The sequence below is a fragment of the Mustelus asterias genome, chromosome 8 (assembly GCF_964213995.1).
Source record: "Mustelus asterias chromosome 8, sMusAst1.hap1.1, whole genome shotgun sequence".
NCBI classification, from domain to species: domain Eukaryota; kingdom Metazoa; phylum Chordata; class Chondrichthyes; order Carcharhiniformes; family Triakidae; genus Mustelus; species Mustelus asterias.
The window spans coordinates 86253034-86271532 of NC_135808.1; the positions used below are offsets into that span (position 1 = coordinate 86253034).

Below are 18499 nucleotides of genomic sequence, written 5' to 3' on the forward strand. Positions count from 1 at the left end.
CAGTTACATGATTGAAATTAGTATGTAGGGAATGCCTGAATCCTATCACCTGTTACAGCATTTCAAAGGGTCATCAGGACTTTGGTGTTCAGTTAAAATGTCAGTGAGTAGCAGAGATCTGCAGGCTCAATGGATAGGAAACTGCAGTACAGCCCTACTGGCCTTTACATTTCAGAAGTGTATCTCAAAAGCCTTCTGCAAAGAGAAGGTAGTATTACAAATTTGTCTTTCTCCAGTTGTGGTTATAAAGTTTTAGATGCATTTTGTTTTTGGCCAAATATTTTACTTTTATCAATCCGAGGTTCTGAAGACTGAAACGTCTTTCTGTTTAGGACTTCCAAGGGCAGAATGTTTGTTCTTGGGTTCCAATTCTGCAGCTGGGATGAAATCGAGTTTGAAAGCAAGAAATGTTGGCTGTAGGACTCCTTAAGGCTACTTGGGAGAGGCAAGTCAAGACTGCCTCCAGAAGTCCTACCTAACTAGGGCAATAGGTGGGCTCCTGAATCTGGAAGGCCAATAGGAGGCTGTCGAGCACTAAAGGATTGGCAGTTCTACCCTCATTGGCCGCTGCTGTGGTGTAAAGGAAGGTGAGAGGATGCTTCCATACCTGGTCATCCAACATAAATAGGAAAATCCTAAAGGATTAGAAACATTGAACAGGAGATGGAAAGCCCCCCAGCATAGCAGGAATTTGCATGGTAGCTTCTATAATGGGAGACTGGCACCATTTTAGCCCCCAATCTCATGGCTCAATGGTACTCAGTATGCCAACTGGAAAATCCAAACAGCGTTTAGAAGCATAGAAACTAGAAGCAGGAGTAGGCCATTTTGATCATGGCTGATCATTGAATTCAATATCCTGATTCCCCCCTTCCTCCCATATCCCTTGATCCCTTTAACCCCAAGAGCTATATCTAATTTCTTCTTGAAATCAGACAACGTTTTGGCCTCAACTACATTCTGCGGCCGTGAATTCCACACATTCGCCACCTTCTGGGTTAAGAAATTTCTCCTCAGCTCAGTCCTGAAAGGTTTACCGCTTATCCTCAAACTATGACTCAATTTGGACCATGCTCTTGATTAAACCCTCGAGGGGTTTCCCTGTCGGGGCCGGTCAGTTAACAGTTAAGTTCTGCCATCATCCCACCTCCTACAGTGTAATTTAGAGGCAGTAAGGTGCTGTGCATCTGACCTAATGGAATTGCCCTCCTGTGTTTGGGGCACTGCACCCGCCTCCAAGGGCCCTTGAAAATTCTGCTCCCAATTTCGGCATTAAGTACATTACTCCTAGTAGCATAGACCACACACACACACACAGTAAAGTTCAGTTCATTTTTCTCCAACAGTATGAAGAATGCTCCCAATGCAGAACAATTTTTTTTTAATGTTCTTTGACTTCTCCAAGTTAGGTACCAATTTTAGGATTAACATTCTTCAAGCTGTTTGAATTCAATGAGAAGGTGATGGACATTCGGAGGGGGACAAGGCTAATGCAATCCAGTGACACAGTTAACTTTTACTTTAGTCTTGGTGCCATTCTAAAATGTGTCTCTGAAAATTAGCTAAAGCCCAGCTGCAAATGGGGAATGGTAAGAATTTGCTTTGCTAAGCTGCACTTTGTGTTTGAAGATTCACCAGGGGCTAGAGCCTTTACAAGTTGATCATTCAATAAAGCAGATCAGTCCTCATTGAGGAAAGAAGAAACTCACTGAAGAAGTGCGGTTTGGTGCATGGCCATTGGATCCTGTTAACTGACCTGAACAGCAAGTAAGATCATACTGATGGGGAGCTGATGGGCTGTAATCCCACAAGGTGCACTGACACTTCAATCTAGAACTTGTATTGAATAACTAATCATGCACTCTCTCTTTGGGTCAAGTCCAAAAAAAAGCAACCAAACTGGGCTCACATGAGGAAGGTGCAAATACAGTGTACGAGATTAGACAGAGTACATCCTGCTGCCTTCTAAACTATATCTCTTTAAATTGGGAAGATATTCAGATCTGTATTTAATGTGTGCGAAGCCTGAGTCTGTCAGCACTTCAACATTTTCTCCAATTATGTGGAGCCATTAGACGGAAGTATTGCGCTGTCAAAGATGGATAAGAAGTTCTCATCAGTTACACTTGTTAAATTACTGATTACTCGAAAAAGTGAGAAATGAGCACCATCACAAGAGGGGTGTTTTTGACGGGTTTGGTTTGTTCCTGTTAACTGAAGTTTCACAAAATCGCTCACAGCAAAATCACATGATTGACAGCCAGTAAATTCTGCAAAAAAGAAATTAAAAAAGGAAAATAAAGCTTTCAGTTTAATCCAGTGGGTCTGGTTCCTGACTCCTTTCAGTCAGATCTGGGTGAGATGTGCCAATACTCAGCTGAGGATTTTGCAACGACAGAGCGAGTTGTGTCACTTCATTCGAGCCAGGAACCAACCTCAGCTTAAGAAATTGAAAAAACTGCTAATCAATTGTATCACCTAGTTCCCCCAATGGCCAGCTGAAAGATGGCTGGCTTGCCCTCATGTAAATAATTATGAGAGAATCTGTTCACAATACATAGGCGAGGATGTTAAATACTACAGCTTTTCCACACACGTTAATGCCCAAAGATCTAGCTAATTACTTAGTATACCTAAAGGCAGAAGTCTGTCTACTGCTGGTGGTACCCAGAAGTATAAATACAGAAGAATGCTAATTTGGTTTATAGTTGTTCAGTGTATCGATCATGATTATTTCTGATTTTCTTGTGACCATTCTTTGTTCTCTGTTTCCATACAGGGGCTCACCAGACCGAGATGGAACTGTAAGTATACAAAACATTTGATTATTGACTGGTTCAAATTGCAAGTTAAATAAATACAGGATCAGACCAATCTTATCTGAGCAAAGCCCATATTAATAACTCACTCCTATTCATGTTGCAATAGGTGCAGTTGCTCATGTTACTGCTCATGCCCAGAGTTGATGCCAGGCTTTGATTGCAGAATTGTTTTTACTGCAAAAGGCTCTTCAACATATACTTTCCATTGAAGGTGTTTGGTCACACCCAGCAATGGTTGTGGGGAGTGATCACGAGTAACTTGTTATTTTAAGGTCAAACCAAACTTTTAGTGAGGACTATATTTAGGGTTGTCCTGCCACATGCAATCTGCATATTTCTCCGTTTTGTTTTGAGACAGTAGGTATTTAGGGAGCCTGGATACTCAGCACAAGATTAAGGATCCCGTTCCAGTCAAAGAGCTGTGAATTGAATATACAAACCGAACAGCCCTTTTCTCCAGTATAATACTGTTGACAAAGACAAGTTAAAGCTATGACAAAATATTTTTATAGTGATATGTGGAATTCTAGTCAATTTAAAGTAACGCAACAGTGAACTGAAAACACATGATCAACACCAACAGCCACTTGTATTTACATTGTGCCTTTAACACAGTGAAACATTGCAAGGCGCTTCACAGGTATGTTATCAAATAAAACTGGATTTTATGGGGCCCCCACCTAAAAGGTCAGTGGAGAGCCTGCCCAAGTTCCGACTGCTGCATTCGCCACAACTTAAGGTTGATGGCAGATTTAAACACAGCCCTTTCTTGGAAGTAAATCCTGCCCTCGAGAGCGGTCAGCCAATGGGGTGGCTGACAGCTCTGCATTTCCTGTAGTGCCAATGGGAATGTTGGCAAATGATGGGACTTCAGGAACTCCCACCACAGAAGGGAGCCCAGGTAAGTCTGGGGTGGTGCTTCTCAGATTTGATTTATTATTGTCACATGTATTAGTATACAGTGAAAAGTATTGTTTCTTCTGCACATTATACAGTCAAAGCATACTGTTCATAGAGCAGGAAAGGAGAGAGTGGAGAATGTAGTGTTACGGTCATAGCTGGGGTGTAGAGAAAGATCAACTTAATGCGAGGTAGTTCAGTGAGGAGGGGGCAGGGGTCCAGGGTTAAGAGGCTATGGGAGGTTGGGGGGGTGATCTTTGTGGGAGGTGTCTCCAATCGACCAAGAAGGTCTGCAAAGGAGGTCCCCACCTATATTTCCCGACACCAGCCTGGGCAGCTAAAGCTGCTGGGCTTCCCACATGGCACGAACTTCCCCCTGTTGTGGCAGGATGAGGCCTTTTTGGGGCCATTAATTTGCCCATAAAACCAAGGAGGTATTAGGGCAGATGGCCAGAAATTGGCCAGGGGGAGATTTTATGGAGAGTCTTAAAGGATGAAAGAGAAGTACAAAGGTGAAGAGATTTAGGGATGGAATTAGGACGGCACAGTGGTTAGCACTGCTGCCTCACAGCACCAGGGGCCTGGGTTCGATTCCCAGCTTGGGTCACTGTCTGTGTCGAGTTTGCACATTTCTCCCCGTATCTGCGTGGGTTTCCTCCGTGTGCTCCGGTTTCCTCGCAAACTCCAAAGATGTGTGTGTGTGGGTTAGGTGGATTGGCCATGCTAAATTGCCCCTTAGTCTCAGGGGGACTGGCTAGGATAAATGCATGGGGTTATGAGCATGGGGCCTGGGTGGGATTGTGGTCAGTGAAGACTCAATGGGCTGAATGGCTTCCTTCTGCACTGTAGGATTCTATGATTGTATGATAATTTCAGACCTTGAGCCTAGACAGCTGAAGGCTTGGCTGCCAATAGTGGAGAAATCAAAATCAGGGGCGCCCAGGAAGCAAGAATGGAGGAGCACATATGTTGGAGGGTAGTGGGGTTGAGGAGGTTACAGGTGGGGAGACAGATATGTTGAAGGGTAGTGGGGTTGAGGAGGTTACAGGTGGGGAGACAGATATGTTAGAGGGTAGTGGGGTTGGGGAGGGATGAAGCCATGGAAGAATTTGCGCTCAGAGATGCAAATTTAAGGCATTGCTTAGCCACGAATCAATGTCGATTTGTGAGTACAGCGGTGATGATTGAAAGAGAATTTGGCGAGTGTTAGGATATGGGCAGCAAAGTTATGGATGACATCAAGTTTACAAAGGGAGGCATTTCAGGGGTTAATAATATGAAGTGAGATTATTAATGCCAGAATACATAGAACATAGAACAGTACAGCACAGAACAGGCCCTTCGGCCCACGATGTTGTGCCGAGCTTTATCTGAAACCAAGATCAAGCTATCCCACTCCCTATCATCCTGGTATGCTCCATGTGCCTATCCAATAACCGCTTAAATGTTTCTAAAGTGTCTGACTCCACTATCACTGCATGATTCATGATATTTTACACTCACTTTGAGATTGTGCCTCTGTTGTTGATTCTTCTTCTTGATCCTAAAACAAGTTATGATGAATTCACATTGAGGCAAACTGGGTTTAACTTCATTTAAGATTTGGCCTAGTAGTCATTTTCTTGATGTCTCTGGCAGAAACATGGGAGCAGTTCATCCTCTTGGCTGCATTTGGTGTGTGACAAGAACATAAGAACATAAGAAATAGGAGCAGGAGTAGGCCATCTAGCCCCTCGAGCCTGCCCCGCCATTCAATAAGATCATGGCTGATCTGACGTGGATCAGTACCACTTACCCGCCTGATCCCCATAACCCTTAATTCCCTTACCGATCAGGAATCCATCCATCCGCGCTTTAAACATATTCAGCGAGATAGCCTCCACCACCTCAGTGGGCAGAGAATTCCAGAGATTCACCACCCTCTGGGAGAAGAAGTTCCTCCTCAACTCTGTCTTAAACCGACCCCCCCCCCCCCTTTATTTTGAGGCTGTGTCCTCTAGTTTTAACTTCCTTACTAAGTGGAAAGAATCTCTCCGCCTCCACCCTATCCAGCCCCCGCATTATCTTATAAGTCTCCATAAGATCCCCCCTCATCCTTCTAAACTCCAACGAGTACAAACCCAATCTCCTCAGCCTCTCCTCATAATCCAAACCCCTCATCTCCGGTATCAACCTGGTGAACCTTCTCTGCACTCCCTCCAATGCCAATATATCCTTCCTCATATAAGGGGACCAATACTGCACACAGTATTCCAGCTGCGGCCTCACCAATGCCCTGTACAGGTGCATCAAGACATCCCTGCTTTTATATTCTATCCCCCTCGCAATATAGGCCAACATCCCATTTGCCTTCTTGATCACCTGTTGTACCTGCAGACTGGGCTTTTGCGTCTCATGCACAAGGACCCCCAGGTCCCTTTGCACGGTAGCATGTTTTAATTTGTTTCCATTGAGATAGTAATCCCATTTGTTATTATAGAAGAGAACAAAAATGTGCGGGACAATTACACCAAACTTGAAAAATATTAATCAACAAATAGTATTTAACAACCGCCACCATTATGGTGTCAACTATGTTTTTTAAACATTGATTAATATTAATTGCAAAATGAATATGTCCTGGCAACTCAAGTTTAATGATTCTATGAACAGAATGAATATGTCTGTGTAAACCCATGTCTGATGATAAATGCTCAAAACATAGGAATTTAAGGATGAAAATGAAGGGAAGGTGGTTGGATCTTTCCATCCGAATTGAATAATAGATATGTTGAAAAATTTAAGAAAAATTGAAGTACGTTTGAGTTGAAGAGACAATTAAACATGCTTTTGGAAAGCCTGGGAATTGAGAATAAAGATAAAAGGCAGGTTGTGATATAGATCTTTCAAAAATGGGTGGGTTTGTTGGGTCCAATAGTTGTTTCCATTCTTTTAATGTTCTAGGATAAATGCATGGAGTTATGGGGATAGGGCCGGGTGGCGTTGTGGTCGGTGCAGACTCGATGGGCCGAAAGGCCTCCTTCTGCACTTTAGGATTATATGATTTTATGTACATGACTGCCCCTCACTAGAATGAATATGATTTTCCTGCTCTATGCCTTTCACAGAGCATGATGATATTAAAGGAAAATTTTCCTCAAATTTGTGACTTCAAAATTCTCTAGAAATGGGATTTTGAGGTGGCAGATACAAAGAAGGGAAAAATACCTTCCCAACTATCATCCTTAGCAGAATGAATGAGAGAGTTCATCAAGGAAACCACACCTCACCTATACTCCCAAATTCCAACCATCTCGGAAATCACAGCTGGAAGGTTTATAGCCAGGAAAATTCATTACTCTATGGATACCCTGACTGGTTGAATGCACAGAGAGAATGAAAAGCCTTGCAATTTCTGCAGACTCAACCCAGTGTCTGCTGAAAACCGAGCTTTACCTGCAGTATACAGTCGAGCACAATTGTCACTGTTAGCTACCAGAAAACAAATGCCTTGCCTGTAGTGAAATATGACTGCAGTGTGATTGGAGTGAGCAGTCTATGAACTCAAGCATAGAGGTGGAAGGTGGATTGGAGGCCTTTGCTATCAGCGAACACAACTAAACTTGCCCCCAATGCCAAGGGAACCATTGACCAATGATATCTCCAAATGCCCCAAGCAAAAGGACAATACCCAATAGATGGACAGAACCTTTGGCAATGACTCGGGGCTCATCAGATTTCTATGGTGTAGTTCCTCATCTACAACCATACTCACAACCCTAAAGTTGGCGATGTATATCCTGTATGCATGACAAAACTATAAAGTCACTGAATTAAATATGTGGATAGTTTTGACAAATATTTGCATTAAAAAATACATATTCAAATATAAATATCATTTGTAATATCTTTTTATTTCCATCCACTTGCAGAAGAAAAGTAATGGTGCTCCAAATGGATTTTATGCAGAGATTGACTGGGAGCGTTATGTGAGTGTAACATTCATTTTGTGTCAAGTACAATACTTATTCAAAGCTCCAATGTTATTGGAAGGTTTCAGTAATCTTTCTACGAATAGTCTCCAGCTGAAGAGAAAATGGTATTGACTGGGTGGTTTCACGTTTCTATGCTCAGATTTAATTATGTCAGAAAGTATCTGCTTTGAAACCTACCTTTGTTCAACCATGTAGAAAATTAGGTCATAATCTTTTCTGCACCTTGAACATATCCACATTTATTATTTGATTATTCTGGATAACAATGCTAATTATATTGAATTTTGATATATTTGATCAGCTTTCTAGCAGTAGATGCAGATATTTACATGCAACAGTCTGCATTAGACCCTGATTTGCTATTGCCTTGCTGGAGACGGTCACAGTAATAGGTTGTTCAAAGCAACAGCAACTACCTACATTTCTAAATCTCAATGTTAAAGCTGATCAACCTGTCCCATTTATTAAAGAATTTACAGACAGTACACTCCCCAATGCACCAACTAACGCAACCTCTTTGAAAGAATACATTTATGGTAACCCTAATTCTAATTGACATCTAGGAGTTTTAGTAAACTTTAACCCCCCACAAATATCTAGTCAGTGCAGAGCAGAAATCAACACAGTCAATGAAAGGTGGGATTCCACAACCAAAGTAGCAGGATGCAAGTCAGAGTTATGATCAAATTGTTCAGGCCCTTGGTCAGACCACACCTTGAAGGCGTGCCACCCCCGACATCATAACCAGAACTGTGCACCATTTATGCTTTCTCTCTTTTTTTGCTATTTACCGCACGATTATAATTAAAATTCTAAGTGCCAGCGACATGCATGGAAAACATGTGTTAAATGGTGGGGAATGCTTTTCATTGGTGAAACTTACCATCAGGTGACAATGCAACAGGTACAGGTGGGAAAGGAGGCTCGACATCATAACCACAACTTTGCTGACCAATTACGCTGCCATTAATATAAGACTTAAGAGCACAAAGGTTAATGACTGGGTTTTTTACAGAATTGATTGTAAATTTCTTGTAAATATTTTACTTTACATTGGTTTGACTTTAATGATGTCTTATTTGTTGAGACTCTGAGAGAGCTGAATGTATTGGCAGACCTCATGTTGGCACGCACTGATAGTTACAGGGAGTTAGGGACATTTCATTTATGGTTTCTTCCACATGTTTTGTTGTTCACTCTTTTATTGAATGTTCATGTTCGTGTCCAGTGTTGTGTTGACCACCCTGTGGAGCATGGCTGAATTTGCAGGCTCAGCTGACACTCCATTTTATTGTAAAGGATTGTCCGAGATCACCCTCAGTAGAGAAGTAGGGATAATTATAATGTTGTGGATGAACTCAAAGCCTTGTAAGGACTTTGCCAGCCAACACCCTGAGATGGACACACGCTTGCACAATATTTGTGCTGTCCTTTAGGCCCCTCATTTTCTTACCTTGACTGACTGTCCCCACTCAGGATGCCAGGCCTCACCTATTTCAAATTAATAAAAGATAACTGTAAGGTCGATACCAGGAAATTCTTTACACTGTGCTATCAAAACATGGAATGGACTTCCAAATAAAGTAGTAGAGAAAGTAAAAACCCTGGAATCCTTTAAGATATTGTTAGGTGCTTTGGTGGGTACAGCTGACGCTGGGATCATTCTGAATAGATAAATTACGACTATGAATGCCCAATTGTGTGTAATTGGCTGGAATTTTACTGCCTTGCACTCCCCGCACCCCCCCCCCCCAAGAATCGGGGCGGGCAAGGCGCAGAATGTTGGCCTCGGGTGGGATCTTACGAACTTTGGTGGGTGAGATGGTAAAATTCTGGTAATCACCTTATCACTTCACACGTTTCTCTGAGGGCTAAACTAAAATTGTTTTCTCCTGTTACTTTTGGTTTTGCTTTGTTAGAATAATAATGTTACAGCTCAGTAGTGGGCTATCAAATCTGTGCTGTTGTTGCTTCCCAACACAAATCATCTGATCCAATTCCACTTTCCTGCTCAGACCCCATATCCATTAATAATCACCTTCTTGAGGCAAATATCCAGTTGCCTTTAAAATTGCTTCAATGCCTTGTAGCTTTTAGCTGTGATTTGTCTAGACATTACAGAAGGTAATCATTTTGAAAATGTGCTGACAAGATCATTAACCTTTGTAGCCAACATTGAACAGAATAATGAAGTTGAGAATTGAACGAGTTAGAAGAGTTGTGTAGATTCAGCACAAAATTGTAAACAGAAAAAGTATCTTCAAAGAAGGCATCAACATCGAAGGCCAAATAAAAAGAAGGGACTTCAATGTAAGTAATTCAATTGGAAGACTTTTCAATGGCCAGAGAGGTGCATTCAACGGGACACCCTGTTGACAACAGTGCAACCAGAAGATCCCACCGCCAGCCAATGGCAGGCTGAGCGCTAAATCCCACCCAATTGTCGGGTCACAGCCTGAATAGGCACAATATGGGAAGTCAGGAGGTGAGTTACTCGTTGCAAAATCTCTAGTCTCTGACCTGCTCTGTAGCCGTAGCCACAGTATTTATATGGTTAGCCCAGTTCAGTTTCTGTTCAATGATAACCCCCAGGATGTTGGTAGTGGGGGATTCAACTAGGATAATCCTATTGAATGACTAGGGGCAGTCGATGTATTACAGTGGACATGAGATAAGTAAAATTGCTAACTAAGAAGTGTTAACATGAAAACAAAGTTGTAATAATAATTGCCATTTAAAAATCAGTTGATGAAAATCATCAGTTGAAAGCATAAAATTTTAGAAAATAAAGATTCATTTATAATTTAGTTAAGGAGAAGGCCTCGGCAGGGGGAAGCCCTGCTCTCCTGAATAGCTCTGAAACTCAGTTTATGAGCAGGTTGTGTCTCAGGTGGCAGCTGCTGTGAATCACTCCATTCCATATTTCCCATAACCACCAAAGATTTGTACATGAGCAAGGAAATCGCGACTGTTTGAAAATCTTCATGATGTTTAATTCTATTACTTGTCTGATTTTCAGAATTCACCAGAGGTTGATGATGAAGGATACAGTATCAGGCCAGATGACAAATCAGGTGATATCCTTTTGACCCTTCGAACCTTACTTGGCTTCTCTCTCCACAGATGCTGATTGCCCTGCTAAGTGTTTTGAGTATTTTCTGTTTTCTTTATTTCTAAATTCCAGTATATTTCTTCGTAATTTTTTTTCTTCATTGTAGAAAATAGGATATTTTTGCATAGTTCAATCTTTTTAAGGCCGGTTGATACTCCATTATATGTCAGCCTCTAGTATAAAACAAGGTGTTTTATGTGCCTCGCTGTGTATTTTGTTTCCCTCCCTCTAAAGGTGAAGCAGTTACAGGATTCTTGTTCTGTTCTGTCCACAATGGCAATGGTGAGCACTGCTGCCTCACCAGGCCAGGGACCCGGGTTCAATTCCAGCCTTGGGTGACTGTCTCTGTGGAGATTGCACATTCTTCCCGTGTCTGCGCGGGTTTCCTCCAGGTGCTCCGGTTTCCCCCCACAATCCAAAGATGTGCGGGTTAGTTGATTGGCCATGCTAAATTGTCCCTTAGTGTTAGGGGGATTAGCAGGATAAATACGTGGGGTTATGGGGATAGGGCCTGGGTAGGATTGTTGCCGGTGCAGGCTTGATGGGCCAAATGGCACTGCAGGGATTCTATACATTCAGCTGTAAACCTGTCCATGAAGGCTAACAAAACAATTTTGATATTATTGTTCATTATGGGCTGTCCCTGGCACCATCAACAACAGCAATATTTACATTTATATAGACTTTAACACAATAAAATGTCCCTAGGTGCTTCAAAGGTTTATCAGAAATGTGACACCGAGCCACCTAGAGAGATATTGGGTCAGATGGCTAATGATTTGGCCAAAAAGGTAAATTTTAAGGCTTGTCTCAAAAAAGGAAAGCAAGGCAGAAGTTCAGGGATGGGACTTTCAGAGCTCTTCTGGAGCGAAGACATGGCCACCAATGGTAGAGCAATTAAAATTAGCCAGAATTAGAGGAGCACAGATGTCTCTGGGTTGTTAGATTGGAGGAGGTCACCAGAGATGGGGAGGGCTCAGGCATTCAAGGGATTTGAAAACAGGAGTGTGAATCTTAAAACCAAGAGATGCTTGACCAGGGGCCAACATAGGCCAGCGAGCACAAGAGTGGATAGGACTTGGTGCGGGTGAGGAATTTTAGAGTAGAATGTGTGAGAGCAGTCACGGGTGAATTGGAATCGTCAAGTGTAGAGCAGCAAAGACATGAATGAGGGTTTCAGCAGCAGATGAGATGATACAGAGTGGAGAGGGCAAGGACTGAGTGTGATGAGGAACGGGTGCTAACTTAAGAACTTGGGTTCTGCTTTATGTACCTTCCCTTAGCCTCCAGAATCTGGTGAGTGTTCAAATATATTAATTTGGTGTGCGGGTGGGTGATTAGTTTTATCTGTCTAACGGGAGAAGAAATTTAGACAGATATATGGGGAGATATTGAATTAAATTTGTAGATTAACTTGTTAAAGCACTTAAGATAACTACATATAACATTTCAGTAATATTTCTAAACTTAAAACCGCATCTGTTAAATAAAACACAATAAAGATGGCAGGTGATGTCAAGGGAAAAGAATATGAGTCTCGTGGGCAAGATGAGCTCAGACAAAGCATCAGGAGAGAGCAAAAACAAGGAAAGTTGAGAGTTCAGGGATAGCTCAGAGGAAGCTTAAAAAGAAGTTTGGCCAGGTGGACTTGTGAAAAGGAGGGACGCAACAGAGACAGCTTTTTGGATGGTCTCCATCTTAGTGACAAAGTGCTCTGCGGGCTCCTTGCATTTATTATTGGGGATAAGGGTGGAGAAGACAGGAGAGAGGGGTTCAAGACAATTGTTTGTAGTTGAGGAAATAAGCCAGGGGATTGTCTTTACATTCCAGGATGATGCTGAAATAATGAGTAGTTTCAGCAGATGAGAGCGTGAGTCGATAGGGTTATCTAGCCAGATCGGACAGTGATGGCTAAATCAATAGTTCACCATATCTTTCTGTGTTTGTGACCCTTGAACTTGAGTGATGAAAGCAGGTCATACCAGGTTGAACAGTCAGGATGAAAGAGAGCAATGGTTTTATTAGGACTAGGGCATCAAACAAAGGTGGAGATGAGAGAGAATTTAAAAATAGTAGTAAATGCTATGTGCAATTTTTCCAGTCTTGCTATCACTGCTCTGAATTCAGAAGAAGCAGCTAGCCAATTTGTAGAATCACTGCTAATGAGGACATTGCCACCAATTTTTGAGAGCTCAGCTTTTTAATGATATTTATAACATCATATATTTAAAAATAGCACCTGTTTTCTTACAAACATAATTTGAAAGCTCCGTCACTCACTTTCCAGTACAGACTTCTTTTCGATATTCCAACTTTCTGTCGCTTTCTGGCTTGGAGGCTAACACTCTTGCTGGATACAATTTCATGAACGCCAGTCACTCACCCAAGTGGCCAATATTTATGTAATGAACATAGATAGTGAATGTCGTCATCTGTCGAATCTAGAGATATCTCACCCAAACACTGTATTCTCGAGTGTATCAAAGGATGAGAGATGATCTTAGTGAAACTTCTTAGAGTGTGACAGGGTAGATGTGGATGGGATGTTTTCCCTGGCTGACCACCTCCACGCCAGCCAACCCTACAGCAATAACTCTGCCCGACATTGGGAGGGAGGCCTTACCCTCCGGAGCTGTCGCCCAATCCAATTGGCTGGCAGATCCATCATGCCCAGCGGCGCCCAGAGTGGCCACTACCGAAACTGCAACCAGGAACAGGAAGGCCTGATTGGATCCTGGAAACAAGTAAGTCTGGGAGGGAGGTTGTGGGCAGGGTAGGGAGGTGGGGGGTGGAGTGTGGTTATTGTGTGTAATGCAGCAGATGGATAGGAAGGAAAAGCAGGTTCTATCTTGGTGGGATCATTCCGTGATCTGCAAAGCTTTAACCTCAATGTGTAATACCCTATGAAAATGTTTTTTTAAAAATTGGGTTCCCCACTCACACGCAACTGCCCATGCCAATTATTTTATGGTGTGGGCAGTGTATTATTGATTATTTAAATATGGTGGGGGATTGCCAATTTTGGTGCCCACCCAGCTCCTGTATTATGTGGATGAGCTCAAGGATGTGTGGGAATGTGGTGGGGTGCACTTATTTTATCGACCAGCACAGTGGGCCAAAATGATCACGCCCCAATCTCAGTCCCCCAACATTTAAAATTTCAATCTCCCACACTATCACCCTTTCCTATCTGTGCAACCTCTTCCTGTGCGACAAGACCACCTCCCTCCCCAGTCCTCCAAAATTTCCAATCAGCAGAGTGGATAGAAGCTTTTTCCCAGGGTGAAAGAGTTAATTACTAAGGGACACAGGTTTAAGGTGCGAGTGGCTAGGTTTAAAGGGGATGTACGAGGCAAGTTTTTTACACAGAGGATTGTGGGTGCCTGGAACTTGTTGCTGGGGGAGGTAGTGGAAGCAGATGCAATAATGACTTTTAAGGGGCGTCTTGACAAATACATGAATTGGATGGGAATAGAGGAATATGGTTCCCGGAAGGGTGGGGGGTTTTAGTTCAGTCGGGCAGCGTGGTCTGTGCAGGCTTGGAGGATCAAAGGGCCTGTTTCTGTGCTGTAATTTTCTTTGTTCTTTGTTCTTTGACTGGCCTTGAGTACCACACTCTTTCCTTTTTTTACCTTTAGCAGCCTTCAGCTGCCTCTGGGCCCTATGTTTTGAATTTATCTCCCTCAACCTCTGCATCTCCCTCTTTAATTTTAAGAACACATTTAAATTACCTTTGGGTCATCCATTCTAATATTGGCTTGGTTTCCATCAACCTAATTTGAAAGTTGTCAGTCAGAGAGCCATCTTGAAGACTCCTTCAGTGGCTGAGCCTCATACCTTCAGCTGCCCACAAATACAATTTGGTAACTTGCCATCAGTACTTAATGCGGATATTTGTGAGTATGATTAAAAAGCCTATTTGTTTGGATCCTCAATATTTGGCCCCAAGCTGCAGGCTGTCTTCTCTCCATTCAGCAAGTTGGGGAACCAGTTAACAGGCTATCAATCCAATTGCTATCTAGTATTACTATATTGCTATCAGCTTACCCATTATTGCTATCTAGTATTACCGCATTGCTATCGAGTATTGCCTTATTGCTATCTAGTATTGCCTTATTGCGATCTAGTAGACTACTCTAATGTGCAATTCTGGCCATAATGTGGGTGTCCAGAGGTAGGGAAATGCAGAAGATGGCAATGATGATAGAAATTTCAGGGTGACAACACATCTGTAACCTCCAGTCATCCTGGACACATTATTTGAGATGTGACAGCTGGCTTACTGATCCACACAGTCATCATATAAAAAGTAATCAGGCCTATCATTGCAAGTTATGTACTGATCCAGAACTAAGAAATACATACTGAACCATAACCATCCACAGAGCCACTATGGCTGGAATTTTACCATCCCGCCCATGGGATTCCCACAGGATTTGGAGCTGATGAGGGATGGACCATGGAAAGGTCCATTGACTTCGGGTGGGATTATACGGTTTTGGGATGAGACCGTAAAATCCCACCCTCAATGTCTCCAACTGGCTTTAATGGTTCAGGATACCTTGTGTTATTGACTCATTCCCACTTTTTTTTTCTGTTCTTTACCAGACAAGCTAATCTAACTGGAAATTTAAGAATGTTTTGAAGTAGGCAATGGAGGTGGCAAGGTCTAAGGAGGGACTTGCAAAGCATGCAGTCTAGGCAACTAAAGATAGAGATACCAATGGCGGGGTAAATGAAGAAAGGATGGTACAAAAGACCACAACAGATGGCTGTCAATGTCACAGATGCCAATTATTGTTTATGGATTAGTCCCATGAAGGATGGTCACTTAAACAAAGTACTAGGGAATTTCAGGGGCCTACTGGAACCAAACCCTGCAAGAGTTCAACACCTTGAAGGGACGAGGTAGGAAAAGGGGCTAAAAACATTGGAGGGAAAGGGGAAGAAGACAGTGTGAGTGGTTTTAAATTCAAACTTGGCTGTTTAGATGTCCTGCTCTATTTCATTTATGAAAATAAGTTTCCTTAATGGCATTTCACCTACCAAAGAGAAACACTTCTATTCGTCAAGCGAATCTGAACCTGAAGACGATTCGCGGCAAAAATTCAACATTAAAATTCGACCTCTCCAGGCTAAAGATACTATCGTGTGTATGGCAGCATCAGTGGATGAGCTGAAGGCTTCTGTGGGCAACATTTCTCTCTCTCCTTCACCAATGGTGAGTACTATGACTTCCTGTCTATCAGCCTAATGAGAAACAATCCCATCAAAAGAATCTGCTCTTTGTTGTTCTCATATGAAGTCCAGGATGGTGTGTCACATGGAGGGCAAAACCAGCAGGTGGTGGTGTTTCCATGTGGCAGAGGTCACAGGTTTGGAAGGTATTATGAAGGAGCCTTGGCAAGTTGCTGCAATGCATCTTGTTTATGGTCTACACAGCTGCCACTGTGTACTGGTGGTGGAGGGAGTAAATGGTGTTAAAGTGATGTTTGGGTGTCAATCGAGTTTTGTTTGGGAATGAGCCTCTTCAGTGTTATTGGAGCTGCACTCAATATGACAAGTGGAGAGTATTTCATCACATTCCTGACTGAATTGTGCCTTGTAAATAGTGGCCAGGCTTTGGGAGTCAGAAGGTGAGTTACTCGCCACAGAATTTCCATCTCTGACGCATATGGCTCGTCTGGTTCAGTTTTGGTCAGTGGTAATTTGCAGGATGTTGATGGTGGGGGAATTCAGCAATGGTAATGCCATGAGAGGTCAAGAGGAAATGGTTAGACTCTCTCATTGGAAATAGTCATTTCCTGGCACTATAGTATGACTTGAATGTTACTTGCCACTCATCAGCCCAAGTTGGGATGTTGCCTATATTTTGCTGCACGCAGGCATAGACTACTTCAGTATCTGAGGAGCTGTGAATTGTACTTTAAAATTGTGCAATCATCAGTGATTGTCCCCATTTCTGACCCTATAATAGAACGAAGTTCATTGAAGCAGCTGAAGATGGTTGGGATGTCCTGGGCTGAGATAATTGGCCTCCAACATCCACAGCCATTTTCCTTTATGTCAGATATGCCTCTAACCAGTCTGTATCAGGGTCTGGAGCTGATTATATTTCCAGTTGTATAACATTCTGTATTTGGTCAAATCGGTTTACTGCAGGTAAATCTGAGGCTATCGTGTGACCCAATTGGTATGAAATCTCTCTAATGTGGCCCAGCATTGTTTGGCAGCAGGTAAGCTGCCCTTAGATCGGTGAATTAAAATGAGCTATCCTTTCTACATCATTTTGTCATTAGAAAGCATATATTGATACAGAAAATGCAACATTGTGGGTTCTTATTTGAAGCAGCTATATTATTTTGAAGAGGGAACGTATGTGAAGGGAGATTGGAGCAAAGTTATAAGGTGATGGGTTGCGTCAAAAACTATGCCTTTGTAAAGTGTCGAAAAAGCATTTATTCTGGACAATGGCTCCCTTCCAATTTGCACAATGATTGTTACCATGTCGTTGAGTATGTTATGTAATATATTGAATTGTCATATTTTTGGAATTTATTATGAAAGTAGTTTTGTTAAAATTAAGTTATTCTGACATGTTGAGGAGCAACAACAACATTGCATTGTCGCTGTGCTAGAACGGGTGTTCCAAGCCAACTATACCAGAAATGCAGAGTGCAGCATCCCTTCAAGAACTTTGTTGCAGTGCAGCTGGGGAGAAGACAGGACTTGTCCTCTTTTTATGGCAGTTGCTGCTGTATGGTAACTTTAACAGTCTAGTTTGATTGGTAGTAAATGGGTGAGAAGATGAATTGTTATAATTCAGGTCAGAAACTCTAAAGTGTTTGATGAAGTTTGCTTAGATCATAAGTTTTGCAATTTGAATTTAGCTAGGATGAGCATGAGATGATTCAACTGACCCACTGGAGAGCTTTTATCAAATTTAATTTAAGAATATAGTTAACATGTACAGGAAGAAAATTAGCAATAACTTTTATCAATTACAAACAAAAAAAACAACCATGATATTGTGTAACCCTTAATAAATATATGAAATGTTCCAATCATACAGACTTCCCTAAACAAAACCCTTGCCACAGGTTTAGCACAGAAAATACGAATGCTCACGTGATGCTGGAACTTAGTCCTTTGGTTGGATGCTGCAGTTCCCTTGAGACACACACACAAACTTGAAGTTAGAACAGCTTCCCAAGACATCTGGGAGAGAGACTCAAGATACCAGCTAGCAAGAACACCAACAGCAGAACTTTCACTCCAGGAAGGCAAGAAGCCTTGCTTCCAGCTAGCCAGCAGAATTTTCAATACCAGGGAGAGAGAGAGAAACACTGCTTTTCACTCTGATGTCCACCCCTTCTAAACTAAAATTGCAGCCAGCAGCCAAACTAAAAATGAAACCTTGAATTCACTGGGAAGAAAAAAAATGTCCAAAGCACATGACCTGCCAACCAGTCTTCCTCCTAACAATGCAGGGTCATTAAACAAATCCTAGAAAGTACCTGAGGCCCAGAGTAAAAATAAACACAATTCCATTTAAACCATTGAAGCAGCGATAAAAGAACTTCTCGCAGACATCTCGGCAACAATGAAACCAAAAGGCCTGCTTACAATTGCAGAGAATATGATTGAAAAAAAAATTTTCTTAAAGGTACAATAGCATCACAGAATGAGTG

General features: G+C 42.2%; 1 protein-coding gene across 1 annotated transcript in view; it reads left to right on the plus strand.

The window, feature by feature from the left end:
• Positions 1 to 18499, plus strand: part of sgip1a (SH3GL interacting endocytic adaptor 1a) — a gene marked incomplete at its 5' end in the record, with an annotated part of 139282 nt that overhangs the window by 16953 nt on the left and 103830 nt on the right. The window contains 4 exons of the mRNA XM_078219370.1: positions 2780 to 2804; positions 7634 to 7690; positions 10716 to 10773; positions 15851 to 16033. Of these exons, the coding sequence (XP_078075496.1) occupies positions 2780 to 2804; positions 7634 to 7690; positions 10716 to 10773; positions 15851 to 16033 (323 nt within the window). The remainder of the gene's footprint in view (positions 1 to 2779; positions 2805 to 7633; positions 7691 to 10715; positions 10774 to 15850; positions 16034 to 18499) is intronic.